The sequence below is a fragment of the Lissotriton helveticus genome, chromosome 4_1 (genome assembly GCF_964261635.1).
Source record: "Lissotriton helveticus chromosome 4_1, aLisHel1.1, whole genome shotgun sequence".
NCBI lineage: Eukaryota > Metazoa > Chordata > Amphibia > Caudata > Salamandridae > Lissotriton > Lissotriton helveticus.
Window position 1 is genome coordinate 2,030,420,138 of NC_136063.1, and position 16,675 is coordinate 2,030,436,812.

General features: G+C 41.7%; 1 protein-coding gene and 1 long non-coding RNA gene across 3 annotated transcripts in view; both read right to left on the reverse strand.

The window, feature by feature from the left end:
- Positions 1 to 16,675, reverse strand: part of NRK (Nik related kinase) — a 1,020,485-nt gene that overhangs the window by 414,367 nt on the left and 589,443 nt on the right. For both annotated transcript variants that reach the window (XM_078688671.1, XM_078688672.1), the window contains exon 13: positions 6,090 to 6,254. In XM_078688671.1, coding sequence (XP_078544797.1) covers positions 6,090 to 6,254 — 165 coding nt within the window. The remainder of the gene's footprint in view (positions 1 to 6,089; positions 6,255 to 16,675) is intronic.
- LOC144827777 (uncharacterized) lies at positions 12,298 to 13,120 on the reverse strand. The gene is made up of 3 exons (XR_013610363.1): positions 13,061 to 13,120; positions 12,897 to 12,961; positions 12,298 to 12,578 (listed from the first exon to the last, which is right to left on the reverse strand). It is a non-coding gene; the product is annotated as an uncharacterized LOC144827777 (long non-coding RNA).

Consider the following 16,675-nt stretch of genomic DNA (forward strand, 5'->3'; position numbering starts at 1 on the left):
TTGGTGGTACAGGTTTCACCAGGGTAGACATGACACCTGAGAATAATCAAGCAGATTCTAGACTATAAAATCATCCCCCAGAAATGGTCCAACTCAAAGATATGCAGCTCCCAGGAAAAGTAGATAATCATAAGCTAAAAAATATATACAGGGTTCAACTAGCCAGGGGTATCGCCGATTTAGCAGCTACATGGTTGAAAGGGTGGATGGAAGGGTGGAAGGGTGGAAAGATGGGTGAAAGGATTGATGGATGAATGGATGGAAGGATGGAATGGTGAAAGGCTGAATGAAATAATCAATGGTTGAAAGATTGTAGAGGTGAAATGGTGGATATCAGCAGGTAGAAGGACAGATGAAAGGATGCATGGATAGGTGTTTGGATTGAAGAGAGAAGGGGGCTCTTCTAGGGAGGGTTGCGATCTTGGTTGCTTCAAAGCTTGGTTCAAAGTGGGTGGGGTATTTTAATTTTTTGGCTACTCCCTTGCATTTTGGAGTGGTGCAGCAGCTATTCAAGGAATTATAGCTCCCAAAATGCGCATATTTAAACACTACAAACTAAAGTGGTCCATCCAGAAATGCCGCAGGTGCTACACAGGAAGACGTAATGCCCACATAATAAGGATACTTATATCCAGACACTGGTTATGGTGTTGGTGTTTCACCCGCGATCAGCATAGTTGTATCAAAGGTGCCACCTAGGCAGATGCATGCTCCCACTTGGGGCCTTTTTGGAAAACAAGCACAGGAGCCCACCCAATTTTAGAATTGCTGCAGCAGATTCACGACCCCATTGTGATTTTGTCACCAAAATTCACAAAAAATTGATTTTTGCTCTGGCGAATCCCAAGATGGCTGACAGCACTTCTTGGTTGAAGTGTTGGCATCCAATCAGATATCAGCACGGGGACTGTCGGACCGTTGGAGGATATGCGTTCCTGGATAGCCAAATTTGGATTTTCTTTATTTTCTCGACAACTACAGAACATATTTACACCAAATAACAAAAAGTGTGATCTGCACAACAATGTCTACCTTTCTGCCAAATTTAGTGTAATTCCGTCCAGCGGTTCAGGTAGTAGTTGTGTTCAAAATTCCTATGGGAATTAAAATAGGAAATGCACTTTTTGTGACCCCCACTTTTTCTCAGCCCCCGCTTGACGGATCACCCCATTGATATTCTGCAGGTTGAAAGGTCAATATTGAGAACCAAGTGACATGCAATCCTCATCACTTCAGAATTTATTATAGTTAGGCCCATATATGGAGAATGGTAGTGCAGCCTGACAGCCTGCATAGTGGCACACTAATTAAAAAATAATTAGTTTTGGATTGGGAATAATAAATCAATAATTAGCAATACAATAACTAGTCAACATATATGTAATTTGGTAGAGTCATTTGCACTTCTACAATTATCGAACAATATTTTAGCTATTAATATTTTACACCTTGCAGTGTTAGACCATTATTTTGATTTCATGCCAGGGCATATCTACGTCAAAAGGGCTGCACTGATTATCATGTCACATGTGTTATATTTCACATACAGATTCTAAGGCCTACTTTGCCGGCATCAAGCCACAACAGGGAATAACATGCTTTGTGCAGAAAGCAAGAAAGCGAATCCAGTCAAATATTAAGTAGGGGTATATTGTTTTTTAGGTTTGAGGTTAGCAAAAATCTTTTGATTTTACTAAATAATATGTCTAATATACTTATTTAAAGGGGCTTTCAGTCACCTCTCTTAGCCAATTGGTCTGTTGTTGAGTCATTCCAATTTTGCTTTCTCCCACTACAGCATACAGGACGGGGAAATGGGTCAGCCTACTTAAGCCTCAGGTTAAAGTCTCTTTGAGTGACTGTATTTTGCTCTTACACAAGGTAGGCATCTGCACAAAAGGTAGCTCCCTTTAGTGCTTGTGTTCCCTGATGTGATCATAGGACGCATTTGAAGTGAGGACAGGGCACATTCCAGCTTTATCAGTTCAGTGCAGTTGTAAATTCCGTTTGAAGTGGACTGCTGTTATTTCACGGTATACCATGTTGTGTTCCTGCACTTCGTTTATTTAATACACTTTGCCAAGGAAGAAAACCAAACTTTATTGTATTTCATTTGCAACACACTTTTAACAGTTTTATGTAAGCATAGGTGGAGTGTGATTTGGGTTTTAGTAGCCAACATTTTATACTGTGACTCTCATTCCCTTTTTTGTTTCCTTCGTCCCTATTTCCTTTCCTTTCCTTCATTTCTTTCTTTCTTCTTTCTTTCTTTTCACTTTTTCTTTTTCTTTTGTCTTATTTCATTCTTTCATTCTTGCTTGCTCACTTTCTCTTTTCTTTCTTCTTTTTTGTCTTCTTTCTTTTTTCTTTCATTCTTATATTGTTTCTTTCCGGTTTTGCATCTTTCTTGCCTTTGTTACCTTTTCGATCATTCTTTTTTCTTTCTTTCTATTTGCATTCTTTCCTTCTTATTTTCTTTCTTTTAGCTTACTTTCTTACTTGCTTTATTTCTATTATACCTTCTTTTGTTCTTTCTTTAATTTTTGTCTTTTACTTTTCCTTCCCTTTCCTTCTTTCTTTCTTTTTTGCCTTTTTTACTTTTTCTTTCCTACTTTTTTTGTGTGCTTTGTTTCTGTTTTGCCTTATTTTTTCATTGTTTCCTTATTTCCTTTTCCTTCTTTCCTTTTTTTCCTACTTTCCCTTTTCTTTCTTTATTCCATTCTTTTTGCCTTATCTTTATTCTTTCTTTCCTTTTTTCTTTCCCTTATTTTTGCCTTCTTAATTTCTACCTTCCTTTCTGCTTGCTTTCATTCATTCTTTCTTTTCCTCTTGTCTTCTTTTCTTTTTTTGCCTTCTGTTTGCCTTTCTTGCTTCTTTTCTTGTTTTTTTTATTTTTGCCTTCCTTTCTTCCTTTTGTGCTTTCCTCCCTCCCATCCTTCCTTTTTGTCTTTCTCCCTTTCTTCTTTGTCTGCCTAACTTACCCTTTTTCTTGCCTTCTCTCTCAAAGGGGAAGCTAGCAGCCAATGCCAGACCGATTACATTTTTAGATCTTTGTGAGACAAGACCTTTTGCTTTTACTGAATGTCTGTATATTATAGATACCTATAGAGGTTTTAAGACAGACTTAATCCATTGATTATGTCATTCACATTTTTTTCCCACCCACTCCAGCAGCCATCAAGGGGCAATGTTATACCACTTCAGCCATTGACTGACTTTACTATGAGTTACAGCATGCTTCGCTTTTGCAACGAGCACATCCACACACAACGTAGTTCCTTCAGTGCCGTGTGAACCATAGTAATGTGCACTTTTTTTGAGACAGAAAAACACTCTTTGCCTTTTAGCAATGTGTTTAGATTTAACAAGGGCCCTGCAGCTTTCTAAACAGTACAGTTTAGCAAAAACCATGACAAAGCAAAAAAAGAGTTGACAACACGCTGGCAGCCAACGCCAGACCAATTGACTTTGCCAATGCTTGTTTTAATCTGTGGTCAATTGACACAAAATGTCAGGCAATTCCACCTATTTCCACTGGTGTCTCATCCACCTGTACCAAATTTGAAAAGGTAGGAAGCAGACAGAATACTCCGCAGCACAAAAATTCATTGTTCCATATAGTGAGAAACACATGGAATGGCAACTCTTGTGAGGTCCAACATTGTCAGGGACCAGACAAATCAAAACCTTAAAGGTAATACCATTAAATTAACTATGCTGCCCAGCACCTGACAGTGCATCAAATCAAAATTTCTAACAAGGGGGGCAGTGGGTGAAGTTTGCCTCGTAGGCTGCCATGAGGAGACAGGCACTGCATACAGGGTTCCATGGTTGGGAAGTTGCTTTTGAGAGCGCTGTCAGGGGCTCTTGGCCATGTATTTACATTAAAACAATTATCATAAAGGAAAATACACTGCTCAATCCTGCACAGTTCTCCTCAAAGCAACTTGCAGAGCAGCACTGATTTGACCATGCAACTAAGAAAATAGCAGGGAAATTGCACATAGTTTGCCCACATTTTGTTTGCTCACTATTAATGTTAAGGATTTCATTTCTTACCTTAATTTAGGATCACAAAAACATTCTGTATACTGACATTCATGGGCTGCATGTACATTGATGTACAGGAGTGTGCAAAGCAGGTAGCTAATATATTTGATTCCCTTAAAACATGCCTTAGGAACATTGCGAAATGGATGGACCACAATTTTCTGAAACTTAACGCAGAAAAAACTGAAGTCTTGTTTTTTAATCAACCTTCCCCCCTAGCTCCCAATCTCTGGTGGCCGGAAGATTTGAGCATCGCCCCTCTCCCTAAAGACTCGGTTAGAAACCTGGGCGTCAGGTGGGACAACCGCCTGTCCTTTGCTAATCAGGTACAAACAGTTTCTGCGGCCTGCTTTAGTAAAATTAAAATTATAAAAAAGTTTATCAACTACCTGCCTAGCAATACTCGCAAAACCATAATTCATGCACTTATAACTTCACACCTAGACTATGCTAATGGACTCTACTTTGTGTCTGACAGCAGGACTGTGCCACAGACTCCAGACAGTTCAAAATGCCGCTGCCCGTTTGGTCGGTGGCATCTCACTGAGACAACACATCTCTCCCTATTTGCGGAAATTGCATTGGCTTCCCATCTCCAAAAGAATTGAGTTCAAAGTCATGACTTTGGCCTTTCGGACCACCAAAGGCCTAGGACCAGCTTATCTTATAAAGAGACTCCGTCCCTACAGCCATTCTAGAACCCTGCGCTCTAACACTAAATCTCTCCTTGTCACCCCCAGATTTAAAAAGGCTTGATCAGGTGGTAAGACCTTTGAAGTATGTGCCACACGTCGTTGGAACAAACTTCCGCTTCACCTACGCACATCCCAGTCGGAACTTGAATTTCGCAGATCCCTCAAGACTTGGCTTTTCTGCTAAATAGATTTTGGTTTTAGACCTCTGCTGTTTGTCCAATAGCGCCGGGACACCCCGTTGGGGTAGCTGTGCGCTTTATAAAATACATTGTAGCTTCCCTTAAACTAAGTCAGTACTCAGGTGGAGGGGGGAGACCAGGAAGAGTGCAGAATCTGAGGCAACAATCTGTGAATAGGAGATGTGCCTAGCACTGCCCTGCTCAAATTCATAGATCTGACCCATATACAGCTATTATAACTTGTCTACAGATGAATTGGTGTTTGTTAAGGGATGCCCTAATTAGGATGTTGGTCTGAAAGTTTCTGACCACAGGTAGGAGGCTTTCCGACCGACATCCTTGGTTTGACTTCCGACTGCCGTATTACGATTACGGCTGTCTGAATTCAAACTGGCTGGTCATTCAGGCTTGTTTCCAATGGGCTGAAGGAGCCCATTGGCCCACTAGAATCCAAAACATAATCACTTACGGACGGCGTTTCAGCCGTCGGGATTGTAATGTCGGTTTCCAACAAGTTTTCCATGTGATGCATTCTGACATGGCAAGCCTGTTGGAAAGTGACTTTCAGGGCTACTAGCAGGGCCCCTTTCTACCATGGCCTCCGGTTGGTGGCCGATGGGGGCCCTAAGGTGCCTTCCACATGGTGCAGGGATTTACTGTGACTCCCATTTCTCTATGGGAGCTTGTGCTACGGCTGATTTACGACCACTGCACAACCTCCCATAGGGAAATGGGAGTCTGCGACCGCACCATGTACAGTCGCATTGTAATTGCAGTTTTGGACCGTTGACCCGAGGTTGATCTGTCCTGAAACCTCATGGATGTCCGTTGGAGGAAACTCACTGGCATCCTAATCACCCCTCAAATGCTTTATGAATGCAGCCACACTTAATAAGCTTTCTCCCCCAACTAGATATGCACAGATTAAAAATAAATATATAGCAAGTTGGTCCCACATTTTCTTGAATGATTTTTGGATCTTAAAACACAGCAATAATCAAAAATATAACTTTTGGGAAAGAGTGTGAAAATGCTTTGAGTAATGTGAGATTAAGATAAACGGGTAGCAAAGCACAACATTTCTAGTGCAAAGTACTAACTTTTGTTTATTAAAGAAAAATCATTACTCAAAACAATTTGCCTATTCAGATATCAAACTGAGTACCTGTTTGCGGTCATTCTGCTTCTGTTCCTCCATCCTGCATCTATTATCATCAATGAGTGTGTTTTCTTCATTGCCGTTCACCTCTCTTGTATAAATGTCCTTCACCTCTGGCCACCTATGGTGGCATTCCTGCAGCTTTCGTATCTCCAGTTCCCTTCTTTGATGCTTTGGAAGAAAACAGACAATAAAAATACTGGCAATAAATAGGAGCTCTTTGTGTTAAAGGATTTGGTTTACCATTGTGAAAAAAGTCACTAAATCAACCTGTGCTCATCCATGGGTAGCTTGGTACAAAAAGCAGTCATGCTCAACTTAGAGGAAATGTGTAAAGTATTTATGCAGCAGCACACCAACAGCGATTATATTGTGAAACACAAGGCAAGAAAATTCCAAACCAATTTAGAATAATAGAGCAGATTTTAATAAAGTGTTTGACACCAAAACATCAAAAATCCAATCAGGAGAACTAAAGGTATGATTTTTAAAGATGTTGTTTTAGTAAAAACCAGCACCTAAAAGATCAAAGTGCCAACTGCGAACATCTAGTCATGCAAGACTGAGTCAAAGTGAAAAAGTATGGCTGACCACGATGGAGCATGGATTGGATACAAGAAGTGGATTGGGCCCGGTCAGTGCTCACCTTCAGACTTAGAAAAAGTTCAGAGAAACATTTTCTGAGAAGGTAAAGTTCAGCAGGGCAAGCCTGCAGGAGATATCCAAGGAGGAAGCGTTTTCATCAAATATCTTTGGGTCATAGCCACAGCGAAGATCTCTACGTTCCAACTTAGTCTCTGAAATGGAAGTCAAAAATCTTCAGTGGGATGAGTCAGAGGACTGTATCCTAAGACAGTTCCCCTAGAACAGATACCCCTTTGGTGAAGGACCACTGAAATGGATTTGCTGCTATGGAGAAGAACACAATGGGAGAAGCTGCAAAGTCAACCTGACTGGTGATACACCTCAGGCAGATAGGCAAGCCAGTTGGTCCTGGTTTCCTCCTTGTTCTCATAGCAATACTTAGCCAAAATTATTTAAATTCTTGCCTTTGGCTTTTGGATATCTAGTCACCTTCAGAACCACTTGGAAGGTCAGGAATCACTCATGCAGGGTTCAGGTGTGGTTTCAAGGTAAACATGAGACGTGTGTGTCCCTTAAGTTCAGATCAAGAAGACCAGCAAAGTAGCCCTTTGAAATCATTCTGGTGGTCCTGGTCCAAGTTGCAAGTCCAGTCCTTCTTCCCCAGGCAAGAGACCAGCAGGACAGAAAGGCAGCAATTCTGTCAAGCAGCTGCAGGTCAGCAGTCCTGTAGAGTGGCAGTCCTTTCAGCAGCACAGCAGTCTTTCTTTATGGCAGAGTACCCACAGGCCCAGAAGTGTACTGAAGTGTTAGTGTCTGAGGTCACCTTTTATACAACTGTGCCCTTCCACTAGTAGGTGGAAGAAGCTTCTATTCTGTGGCTTTGAAGTACATGGAATTTTCTGACTCCCCTGCCCTGTCTACAAGCTGATTACAGTGACACTGGGTAGGTATGAGGTCCTTTTTGTGGGTGCAGAACACTCCCTATTTAGTTGCAAATGCGGCTAGGCTTTGTTCCACCCCCTCATCCTGCCAGCAGAGAGCCCTTCAGGGCATACCAAATCCATCTATTGTGTGACTGTCTGGTAGGAAGTCACAAAGTTTAATTGTCAGTTACATCCAGCCATGTGACCCAAGACAGGCTACAGGCCCAAAAGGGCTAACGGCAGAAAAGAGCCAACTTTCGAAAGGTGGCATTTTAAAAAATGTATTAAAAACTTGGCTTTATCATTAAATAGGGCCCTTCATTACAATTCCAAACACCAAGGCACCAAACATGACATAGCTACCTGCTCCAAATTAGAAATTACAGCTTATTAAATGTAATAGTTAATCCCCAATGTTATCCTATGGGAGGTATAGGCCTCACAGTAGTGAAAAACGAATTCCGGAGTTTTTAACTACCAGGACATGTAAAACTTACAAGTACATGTCCAGTCTTTTAATTACACATCCCCTCTGCCCTATGGGCTGCCTAGGGGCCTACCTTAGAGTACATATCCAACCTTTTAATTACACAGCCCGAGCCCTATGGGCTACCTGGGGCCTACCTTGAGGATGACTTACATGTGAAAAAAGGTTGACAAGGGATTTTTAATGGCAAGTAGACATGGCAGTTTAAAGCTTCATCGAGACTGCAGTGGCAGTTCTGTGACAAGTTTTAAGACCTACTTAAGTGGGTTGCAAAATATGTGCAGCAGACCCATTGGTAGCATTCACTTACAGGCCCTGGATATATGGTATACCACTCGATAAGGGACTTGCAAGTAAATTAAATATGCCAATTGAGTATAAGCCAATTCAACCATGTGTTAGGGGAGTGACACAAGCACTTTAGCACTGGTTATCAGTGGTAAAGAGCACAGAGTCCTAAGGCCAACAAAAAGAAGTTTAGCAAAATGGAGGAGTCGCAGTAAAAAGTTTGGGGGGAAGATCACCCTAATGCTGATAGGTTTAACACCATTTAGTAAGAACTGCTATATCCTGCAATAAAGCTAAGGGTATCTTCCGGTACAGTAGGATGCTAACATTATCCGATTTTACTTAGTTCTCCAGAATGATTTTCTCATTAATAGAAAATACTTGTAGATTTACAACATAAATGAATTGATTTGTTTTATACATGTTAAAAAAGTAGCGAATTTTGATTTGCAAAGAGAATTATTTTATATCTGCCATATATGATACCACTAATTACACTCTGATTAAATTCAATTCACGATGGCTGCTAATGTAAAGCAGATAAATATGTAATCCTAATTAATAGGGTTTAAATATGATAGCACATCGCAAGTGTGCCCAGCCACCAGAGTCTAGCTCCTGGAAACAGGTGGCTGGGTAGTAATTGTTAATAGACCGGAATGTAAGGGAGCAAGAAACAAAACAATAATCATTGCACAGTTTAGAGGTGGCCACGTGGAAGAATAAATAACACACTGTAGCGGCCCATGGTGGGAGTGCTGCTGGGCGCTGATGTGGGGTGGGGGAGGGTCAGGATGAGGGGTATGAAACTGCGGAATACGGCTGCACACAGGTAAGTACACAAACAAATAAATGAAACGAATTTTGTTGCGCGCGTTGCATCACATTTGACGATGCAGCGTGCGCAACAAAAATAGTTTTGCTTATTTGTTTGTGTACTTACCTCTGTGCTGCCGCATTCTGGAGTTTACTACCCCCCACCATGCCCCTCTGCTGCCCCATGACAGCGCCCGGCAGTACGCCCACCAGGGGCTGCTACTGATAACACACGTATATCCAATGTAGAAGTACACTTGCAAAGTAAAAGTGTTTATTTTCGCGTTTGTTTTTCAAATACGTTTATATATTTTGAAAATCTGCTGCTACATTTCTAGACTCACAGTACCCCGACTGTAGGAATCCTACCCATCCCCACCTAGTTCCACTCTACCGAGTGACATTGGCAGATTGCACTTGCCTTCTTTCTCTGGGGTCACTTCTAGAAGAGATACTAAAGCAAATCAAAATAGCTAATTGAAAATTGCAGAAAAAATACAAATGCATTATTTTTTCATGGTGAAATGTGTGAGAAGGGAACACATTAAAATTAAGGAATAAATATTTTTGTCATTTAATTCCAGAGCTCAATTACATCAGCCCTCCTGATTTCACTTCTGCAACCATGTGCAAAGAATATCAATGCCTTGGTAAATTAAGCGTGACAAATGAAGTACATTCAGGGGCTTAATAAATATGCAAAAACTATGATCGCAATTTTGTACATCAACTTAAGGACCTAGGGCCATATGTATCATACTTCCGTTTTGCGAATTCCAAATAGCGAATTTTAAGGAATCGCTATTTGGAATTCGCAAAACGGTATGTATGTACAAAATCGCTATTTAATAGCGATTCGTTACCATTCCTAATTTGCGATTAGCAAATTGCTAATCGCAAATTACCCATTCATTTCTATGGGCCAGGAGGCCCATAGGAATGAAGGGGCAATTTGCGATTAGCAATTAGCTAATCGCAAATTAGGAATTTTTTCAAGGGTGCAGGGGTGTCTCAAGAACACCCTGCTGCACCCCTGAAAAAGACATTTGGGGGCATATGGCCCACATACATGCCCTAAGGGCATGTATGGGCGTCATATGACACCTTTTGTTTTTGGAAAAAAGAGTTTTGAAAAGAATTCGCAAATTACCACCAACTAGAAGTTGGTGGTAATTAGCGAATCCTTAATGGCATTTTTTGAATATTCTTTGTTTGATACATTGCATTTAAGGAATTGCAAAATTTGCGATTCCTTAAGTGCAATCGCAAAATAAGGAATTGCAAATTGTGCTATTCCTTATTTTGCATCAAACATGTTTGATACATACCATTTGTCTAATTAGCATTCGCAAATGCCGAAATTCGCAGAATTTCGGCCTTTGCGAATGCTAATTAGCTTGATACATATGGCCCCTAGTGATGGACTAATACCATTGTGAATGGTTTCTAGGAGCCTGATTCAGAAAGGCAACTTACGCTTTGAGTAATGGCACTTTTAAGTTTACTACTGTTTGGCTATGAACAAAATCTCAGTTAAAATTGAATCCAAAAGTGTAACTTCCATGTATACCCGGGGCTATTCATAAACTGTAGGGGCTATTCACATAGGTAACCTACAATTTTGAGTAATTTATACATGCAATTTACTCTTACACTAATGAGTAACTTTATACTCTCATTTTATGATTGTCAAAAAATAGTAAACATACTCAAAAGTGTAAATCACTCAAAGCTGTACCTTTGTGAATCAGGCTTTCTGCTCACAATGTTAATCACCTCCTGACACATCAATTGGAATTACTAGGTAAGTTTTGGTGTAAAATAAAAAATATGTACTAAAATCGTGAATAATAACAAAAAATTTTAGTGCCTGATAAACAGACTGCACTTTGTAGTACGTTTATTACACAACACAGTACAAAATGCAAGTTTTACCAGTACGTACGTGTGCAGAGTTCTCTGACCCGACAGCAGAGTTTCCGCACACATAAGTAAAGATTTTAGTAGTAAATGTGTAAGGGACACAAGGAGTGGGTGAAAAAAGGAACAGACTTAGTCCTAAAGGGCATAGGTATTGGGAGGAGTAAGCGATATTTAGTGAGTATCAGGGAGGGGTTTAGTAGGAAAGGTCATCACCCACCCATACAAGAGTAAGTAAACTGCATTACTCTGGTGGTGGAGATATGTAACTTACACTTTTGTGTTTACACTCACAGTTTATGAATACCAAAAGTAGTAAACGTTGTCCAAAGTGCAAACCTTCTCTAAAGCATAAGTTACCTTTTTGAATCAGGTCCATGGTCTGGCTATTAAGTCCAGATGTTTGCTTCTGTTAAGTGAAGGGGCAAACCAGAAAAGAATCCTACCTCACACTTCACAAAAGAGCTTTGAAGTTTAGTGATAAAAGCACTGTACAACCGTACTTGTTATACCAACCATCTTTAAGAAAATAGTCAAATGATTATTTTAATTTGGAGTGGGACTCCCCTACAACATAAGTACTAGGTCATGTTCTTAGAACCTTTAATGCCAAAGGCGTAAAATATAATATGGAATGGATGACATGGTACCAACAAGTTATCTAAACCTAGGAACACCCAATCTCCCAATCTCCCTGCAAATGCACCTTATGCTGTGATGTTGTATGTTCAGGATACACCATAGCAGCCGTCCCTGTGCATGCATACTCTATGTAGAACAGATGACTGTGTGGCTCTGCATATGTAACACTTTATATGTCAACAAAGAGAGAGGTAGGGAAATCAAGGACACTCTCTTAGTCCCCAGTTAAGTATCAAACAACAAGAAAAGAGAGGTCTGGTCAGTCTTAAGGCTGCCAGAGATATGGAGCAAGGAAATAAGTGGGTTTTGTTTGTACACAGTCACTCCGATTGAGTAGGAAAGCCCTCACACACCGACCTGGTCAGTGTCATGCTTCATCATCGGGCCCCACCGAAGAGGCCGAGTGCCTCTTCGGTGTGCTGCGACGCCAGAAAGACTGCGGAGCTGGTCGTGTGGGGAGGACGTGATGTGAAAATTAGAAAATTAAAAGTGCCTAACAGGGTATCAGAATTTTTTTTTTAATGAGTGATCCCTAAGACACGTGTGGGTGGTTTTATGTGTCTGAATTTACGTGCCAAGTTTATTACGAGTTGGAATAAATTCAGCTAAATACCACGCGTTTTAAAATTAATCAGTCAACATGTTTCTGCCGTACTTGTGGTATGTATTCACCAAGGCATTCTTCAGGACTAAACCCCGGCGGTATGGACACTCTAATAGTCCACCCTGACCTGGGGGCGTGAAAGTGAAAAAGAAAAAGTGAAAAAGTGCTTAAAAATTAGAAGAGCAATTGCTCATTCTAAAAAAAAACCAAATTCAGGGGTGTGTCAGCACCTGTAAGAAACAATACACGGACAAACAGATAAAGACATACATACAATTAGTATATGCCAGAATACACTTATCATAGTGCTCCTAAGATGGTGACAAGCTTTTGTGTGCACACAATAGATGATATTTTATGCACCATCCATGTAGCCCTTAGGGATATTGTACACGCTAGGAGGTGGAGTGCTAAAGGTGGGTTTTATTTAAAAACTACTGTTGTAGCAGGGGAAGTAAAAACACGATGTGAATTCTCCATGAGCAGGGATCAATTTGACCAAGTTGTCGGTGACCCCCCTAAGCTGGTAGGTATGGAGGAAATCTCACTTTAAAATAGGGCGCTACTAGCACCATGGGTCTCGGGAGGAGGATTGGAGCGCGCCTGGCACATCCTAGGAAATTAGAGAGTTAAATGTCAATATGACCCAAGCATACAGGTACTTAGCTTATGGTGATCGCAAAAAGTCGTTCCGCCGGAGATGCACACTCACGCCCTCAGCGTTCACAATCCGCTTCTAAACCTGCAAGAATCCTCTTTACCGGACCCCGACGATGGAGAGCGGGGCCGGTAAATGCGTTTAAAAGCGCTTTGTCCCTTGTTTGCGCGCCCGTTTCCTGGTTGGGCGTGTCTCGCTCAAAGCGAGGCTTGGAGCGCACACGTCCCTCTGGGCGCGGAGCGTTTCAGATCAGAGTGAGGCTTGGAGTGGCGAGCCTATCCCTGAACACTACATTAAAGGGAATTAGACACGCTGACGGTTGTTATGGCTACCGAAGGCGATCGTTTCTATTCAATAATAGTTTGTGTTTGGATGGATGGATTCCATATATACATGAGTATTAATACTGCTATGATTGGAGGGACAGTTGAGTGGTATTAAAGGAGAAATGCACTGTAGTTGAAATTTCAAAATATTTTAGTTTTTTTGAAGGACATAGTTCCACTTAGATGTCTTTATGCTCAGTGTGCACAGATTATGAAAAATGCGGCAATTATTTAGTTTTTGATGGTATAATAGTTCAGATCACCCTATATATCTTGTTAGAAGACACAAGAGGCTAGTAGTCAGGGAGTTCACGAAAGGACTGTATTCCAGGGGATATCGTCGTTGAGGCCGTTGGTATTTGTCCCCAGACGGTATACCCAACGCTGTTCTTTTTCAAACAGTCTGTTTTGTACATTTCTTGTACCTTCGATAGCTTCAATCACAGTCCACCTCATATCGTTGGTGGTGTGATTTTTGTCTAGGAAGTGGCGACTCAGTTTTGTTGTTACTTTTTTGCACCTTATGTTGCTGCGGTGCTCGCAGATCCGTTGTTTCACTTTTCTGGTGGTCATGCCTACGTATCGGAGCTGGCAAGGACAGGTGATCAGGTAGATCACATTGATCGAATTACAGTTGGTATGTCCACGTTGGGTCCACACTTTCCCTTCTTCTAGAGCCAGTGTTTTGGTAGCTTGTGTTAGGTGGCACACACTGCAGTCCGAACAGGGGTAGTGTCCGGTAATTTTAGGGAGACCCCATGTTGTTGTCACTGATGGTGTCATAGTTGGTGGTTTCTCTTTTGGGCGTGTGTGTACCAAGGCATCTCTTAAACTGCGTCCCTTTTTGAAAGAAAAAAGGGGTTTTTCCCAGTCCTTTTTAAAGGTTTTTACAATATTCCAATGTTTGTTTACGCTCTTTTTCATGATGTTTGAGAGACTGCTGTATGTGGTGACACATGTGAGTGGGATCTGGTCTGGTTTGTTATTCCTTTCTTCCAGAAGTGCCTCCCTTGGCTGGTTTTTAGCTCTTTTAAATCCTTTATTGAGGGTGGATGTAGGATAGCCTCTACTTTTTAGTTTTTCTGTCAGGTTGGCTGATTGGTCTTTGAAATCTTTGCTGATGCTGCAGTTCCTTCGTAGCCTAAGGTATTGGCCATAAGGGAGGTTTTCCTTTAGCGGACGCGGATGGAAACTGTTAAATTCCAAGAGGTTGTTCTTTGCTGTTGGTTTGTTGTGGGTTTTTGTGGCGAGTGTCGTTCCACTGATTGAGATGACCACATCCAAGAACACAATTTCTCTTCTGCTTTTGGTGTTAGTGAATCTTAAGTTGTGGTCTAGAGTGTTGATCCATGTGAGGAAATTTTCCAGATCATTATCACTGCCGTTCCAGATAAGCAGAATGTCGTCAATGTAGCGTTTCCACAGTAACATTGATGAAAAAAAGGTTGCAGTGGGTGGTAGGATATGTTTAGCTTCAAAGTCTGCCACATACAACCCCGCCACGCTCGGCGCGAAAGTACTGCCCATGGATGTCCCAGAGCATTGTAGGTACAGTTGGTCTTTGAATGAGAAAAAATTCTCTTTCAGTGCTATAGTGGCACACTCAATAATGAATTTTTTTGGGGTCTGGAATTCCCAGTTGGTTGAATCCAGTACCTTAGTGAGGACCTTGATTGTGTCGTCCTGTGGAATGCTTGTGTAGAGGCTTTCCACATCTAATGTTACCAGAGTGATCGAGTTTTCAGGGAAGGTGATCTCTGCTAGTAGACGCAGCAGACTTTTTGTATCCTTCAAGTAGGTTGGTGTGGACTGTACTAATGGTCTCAGAAAGTGATCACAAAATTGTGATAACGGCTCTAGGAGCGAACCAATCCCTGAGACGATTGGACGTCCAGGTGGTGGTAGTTTATTCTTGTGCATTTTCGGCAACGTGTAGAAGTAGGGTATAACACTACTTGTTTTATTCAGAAATGCCCCTTCATTCTTGGATATATGGTCTCGATCCTCTGCTTGTTTAACCAAAGAGCTGATCCTTTTTGAGAGCTCAGGAGTCGGATCTGATGTCAGTGGAGTGTAATTTCTGACATCACCGAGTAGATTTTTGCAGGTGATCTCATAGTCAGTTGTGTTCTGGATAATGATCCCTCCGCCCTTGTCCGCAGGCTTGATGGTTATGGAGGTGTCGTTTTGTAGTTGTTGCAATGCCTCGAATTCAGCAGTACTGAAATTGCCGAATGTTCTTGGATTTTGGCAATGTTCTAGGTCTTTAAACACAGCTTGCTCAAAAGCAGTTATGGCCGCTGGTATTGTGTGTTGGGGCGGGATGAAAGTCGAGCTAGGTCTTAAACCTGTGTCACCTTTCCTGACTGATTCCATTGGGTCTGTTTTTCCATCGAAAAACGCTTTTAATTTTAGTTTGCGGAAGAATGCTGCCAGTTCGCAGTGTAGTTTGAATTTGTCAGGTTTTGCTGTGGGGACAAAGCCTAACCCTTTTTCCAATACTTGAATCTCCCCCGGAGTGAGTGTTCTGGTAGACAAATTTGTCACTGGACTCAGACTCCGCTCGTGCCCGGTTGCTGATTGCTCCGGGTGTGGTTAGCTACTGAGTCGTCTTCTTGCCAGGTTACTCTGGTGTTCCCTCTCCTTTTGCCTCGGCCTCTCCGTCCGCTCTCTAAAAAAGGCTGTCTATACTGCTGTTGGAAATTGGCTGGGGGCATGAAGCCCGGGTTCCAACCCATGAACGGATAGGGTGGCTGTTGGAAGGCATAAGGGTGTGTCCCCATCCCCATTTGTGGGGGATACCACTGTTGGTGGTTGCCTTGATTACCCCGCCCGCTTCTGTTGGTTCTATTGCCTCGGTTCCCTCTTCTTTTTGTTTGTTTGAAAGAGTTGTTACTGGAACCACTGCTATTAGATGAATCATTATCTGAGTAGTCTGAGTTGTTGGCATTGCGTGCTGGTGGAGTGAACGAAGCTGCAGAGTAAGGGTATACTTTCTCGAACTCAAACTTCTTTTGGTCCTTTTGAAGTTTGGTCACCTTAGATTGCATTAGGTTATCTTTATATTCGTTCATCTCTTTGTTAAGTTCATCCAGTCGTTTCTTGTAGCCGGTGATGGTGGCTTTAAAGTGAGACTCTGTTTCTCTAATTTCTATCATAAGGGATTCCGAGAGTCTCAAAGCTGTCTTTATAATTAAGACCATCCAATCGCGCGTGCAGTGCCATGCGATTGAGGCCCAGTCCTTCCGAAAAGCAGCATCATTCAGAAAGATGCGTGGGGCATTTGCCACTAGAAGACCCTTCGGGGCTGTGTTGGTTGTTAGATAGCCCTTAAGGATCATTC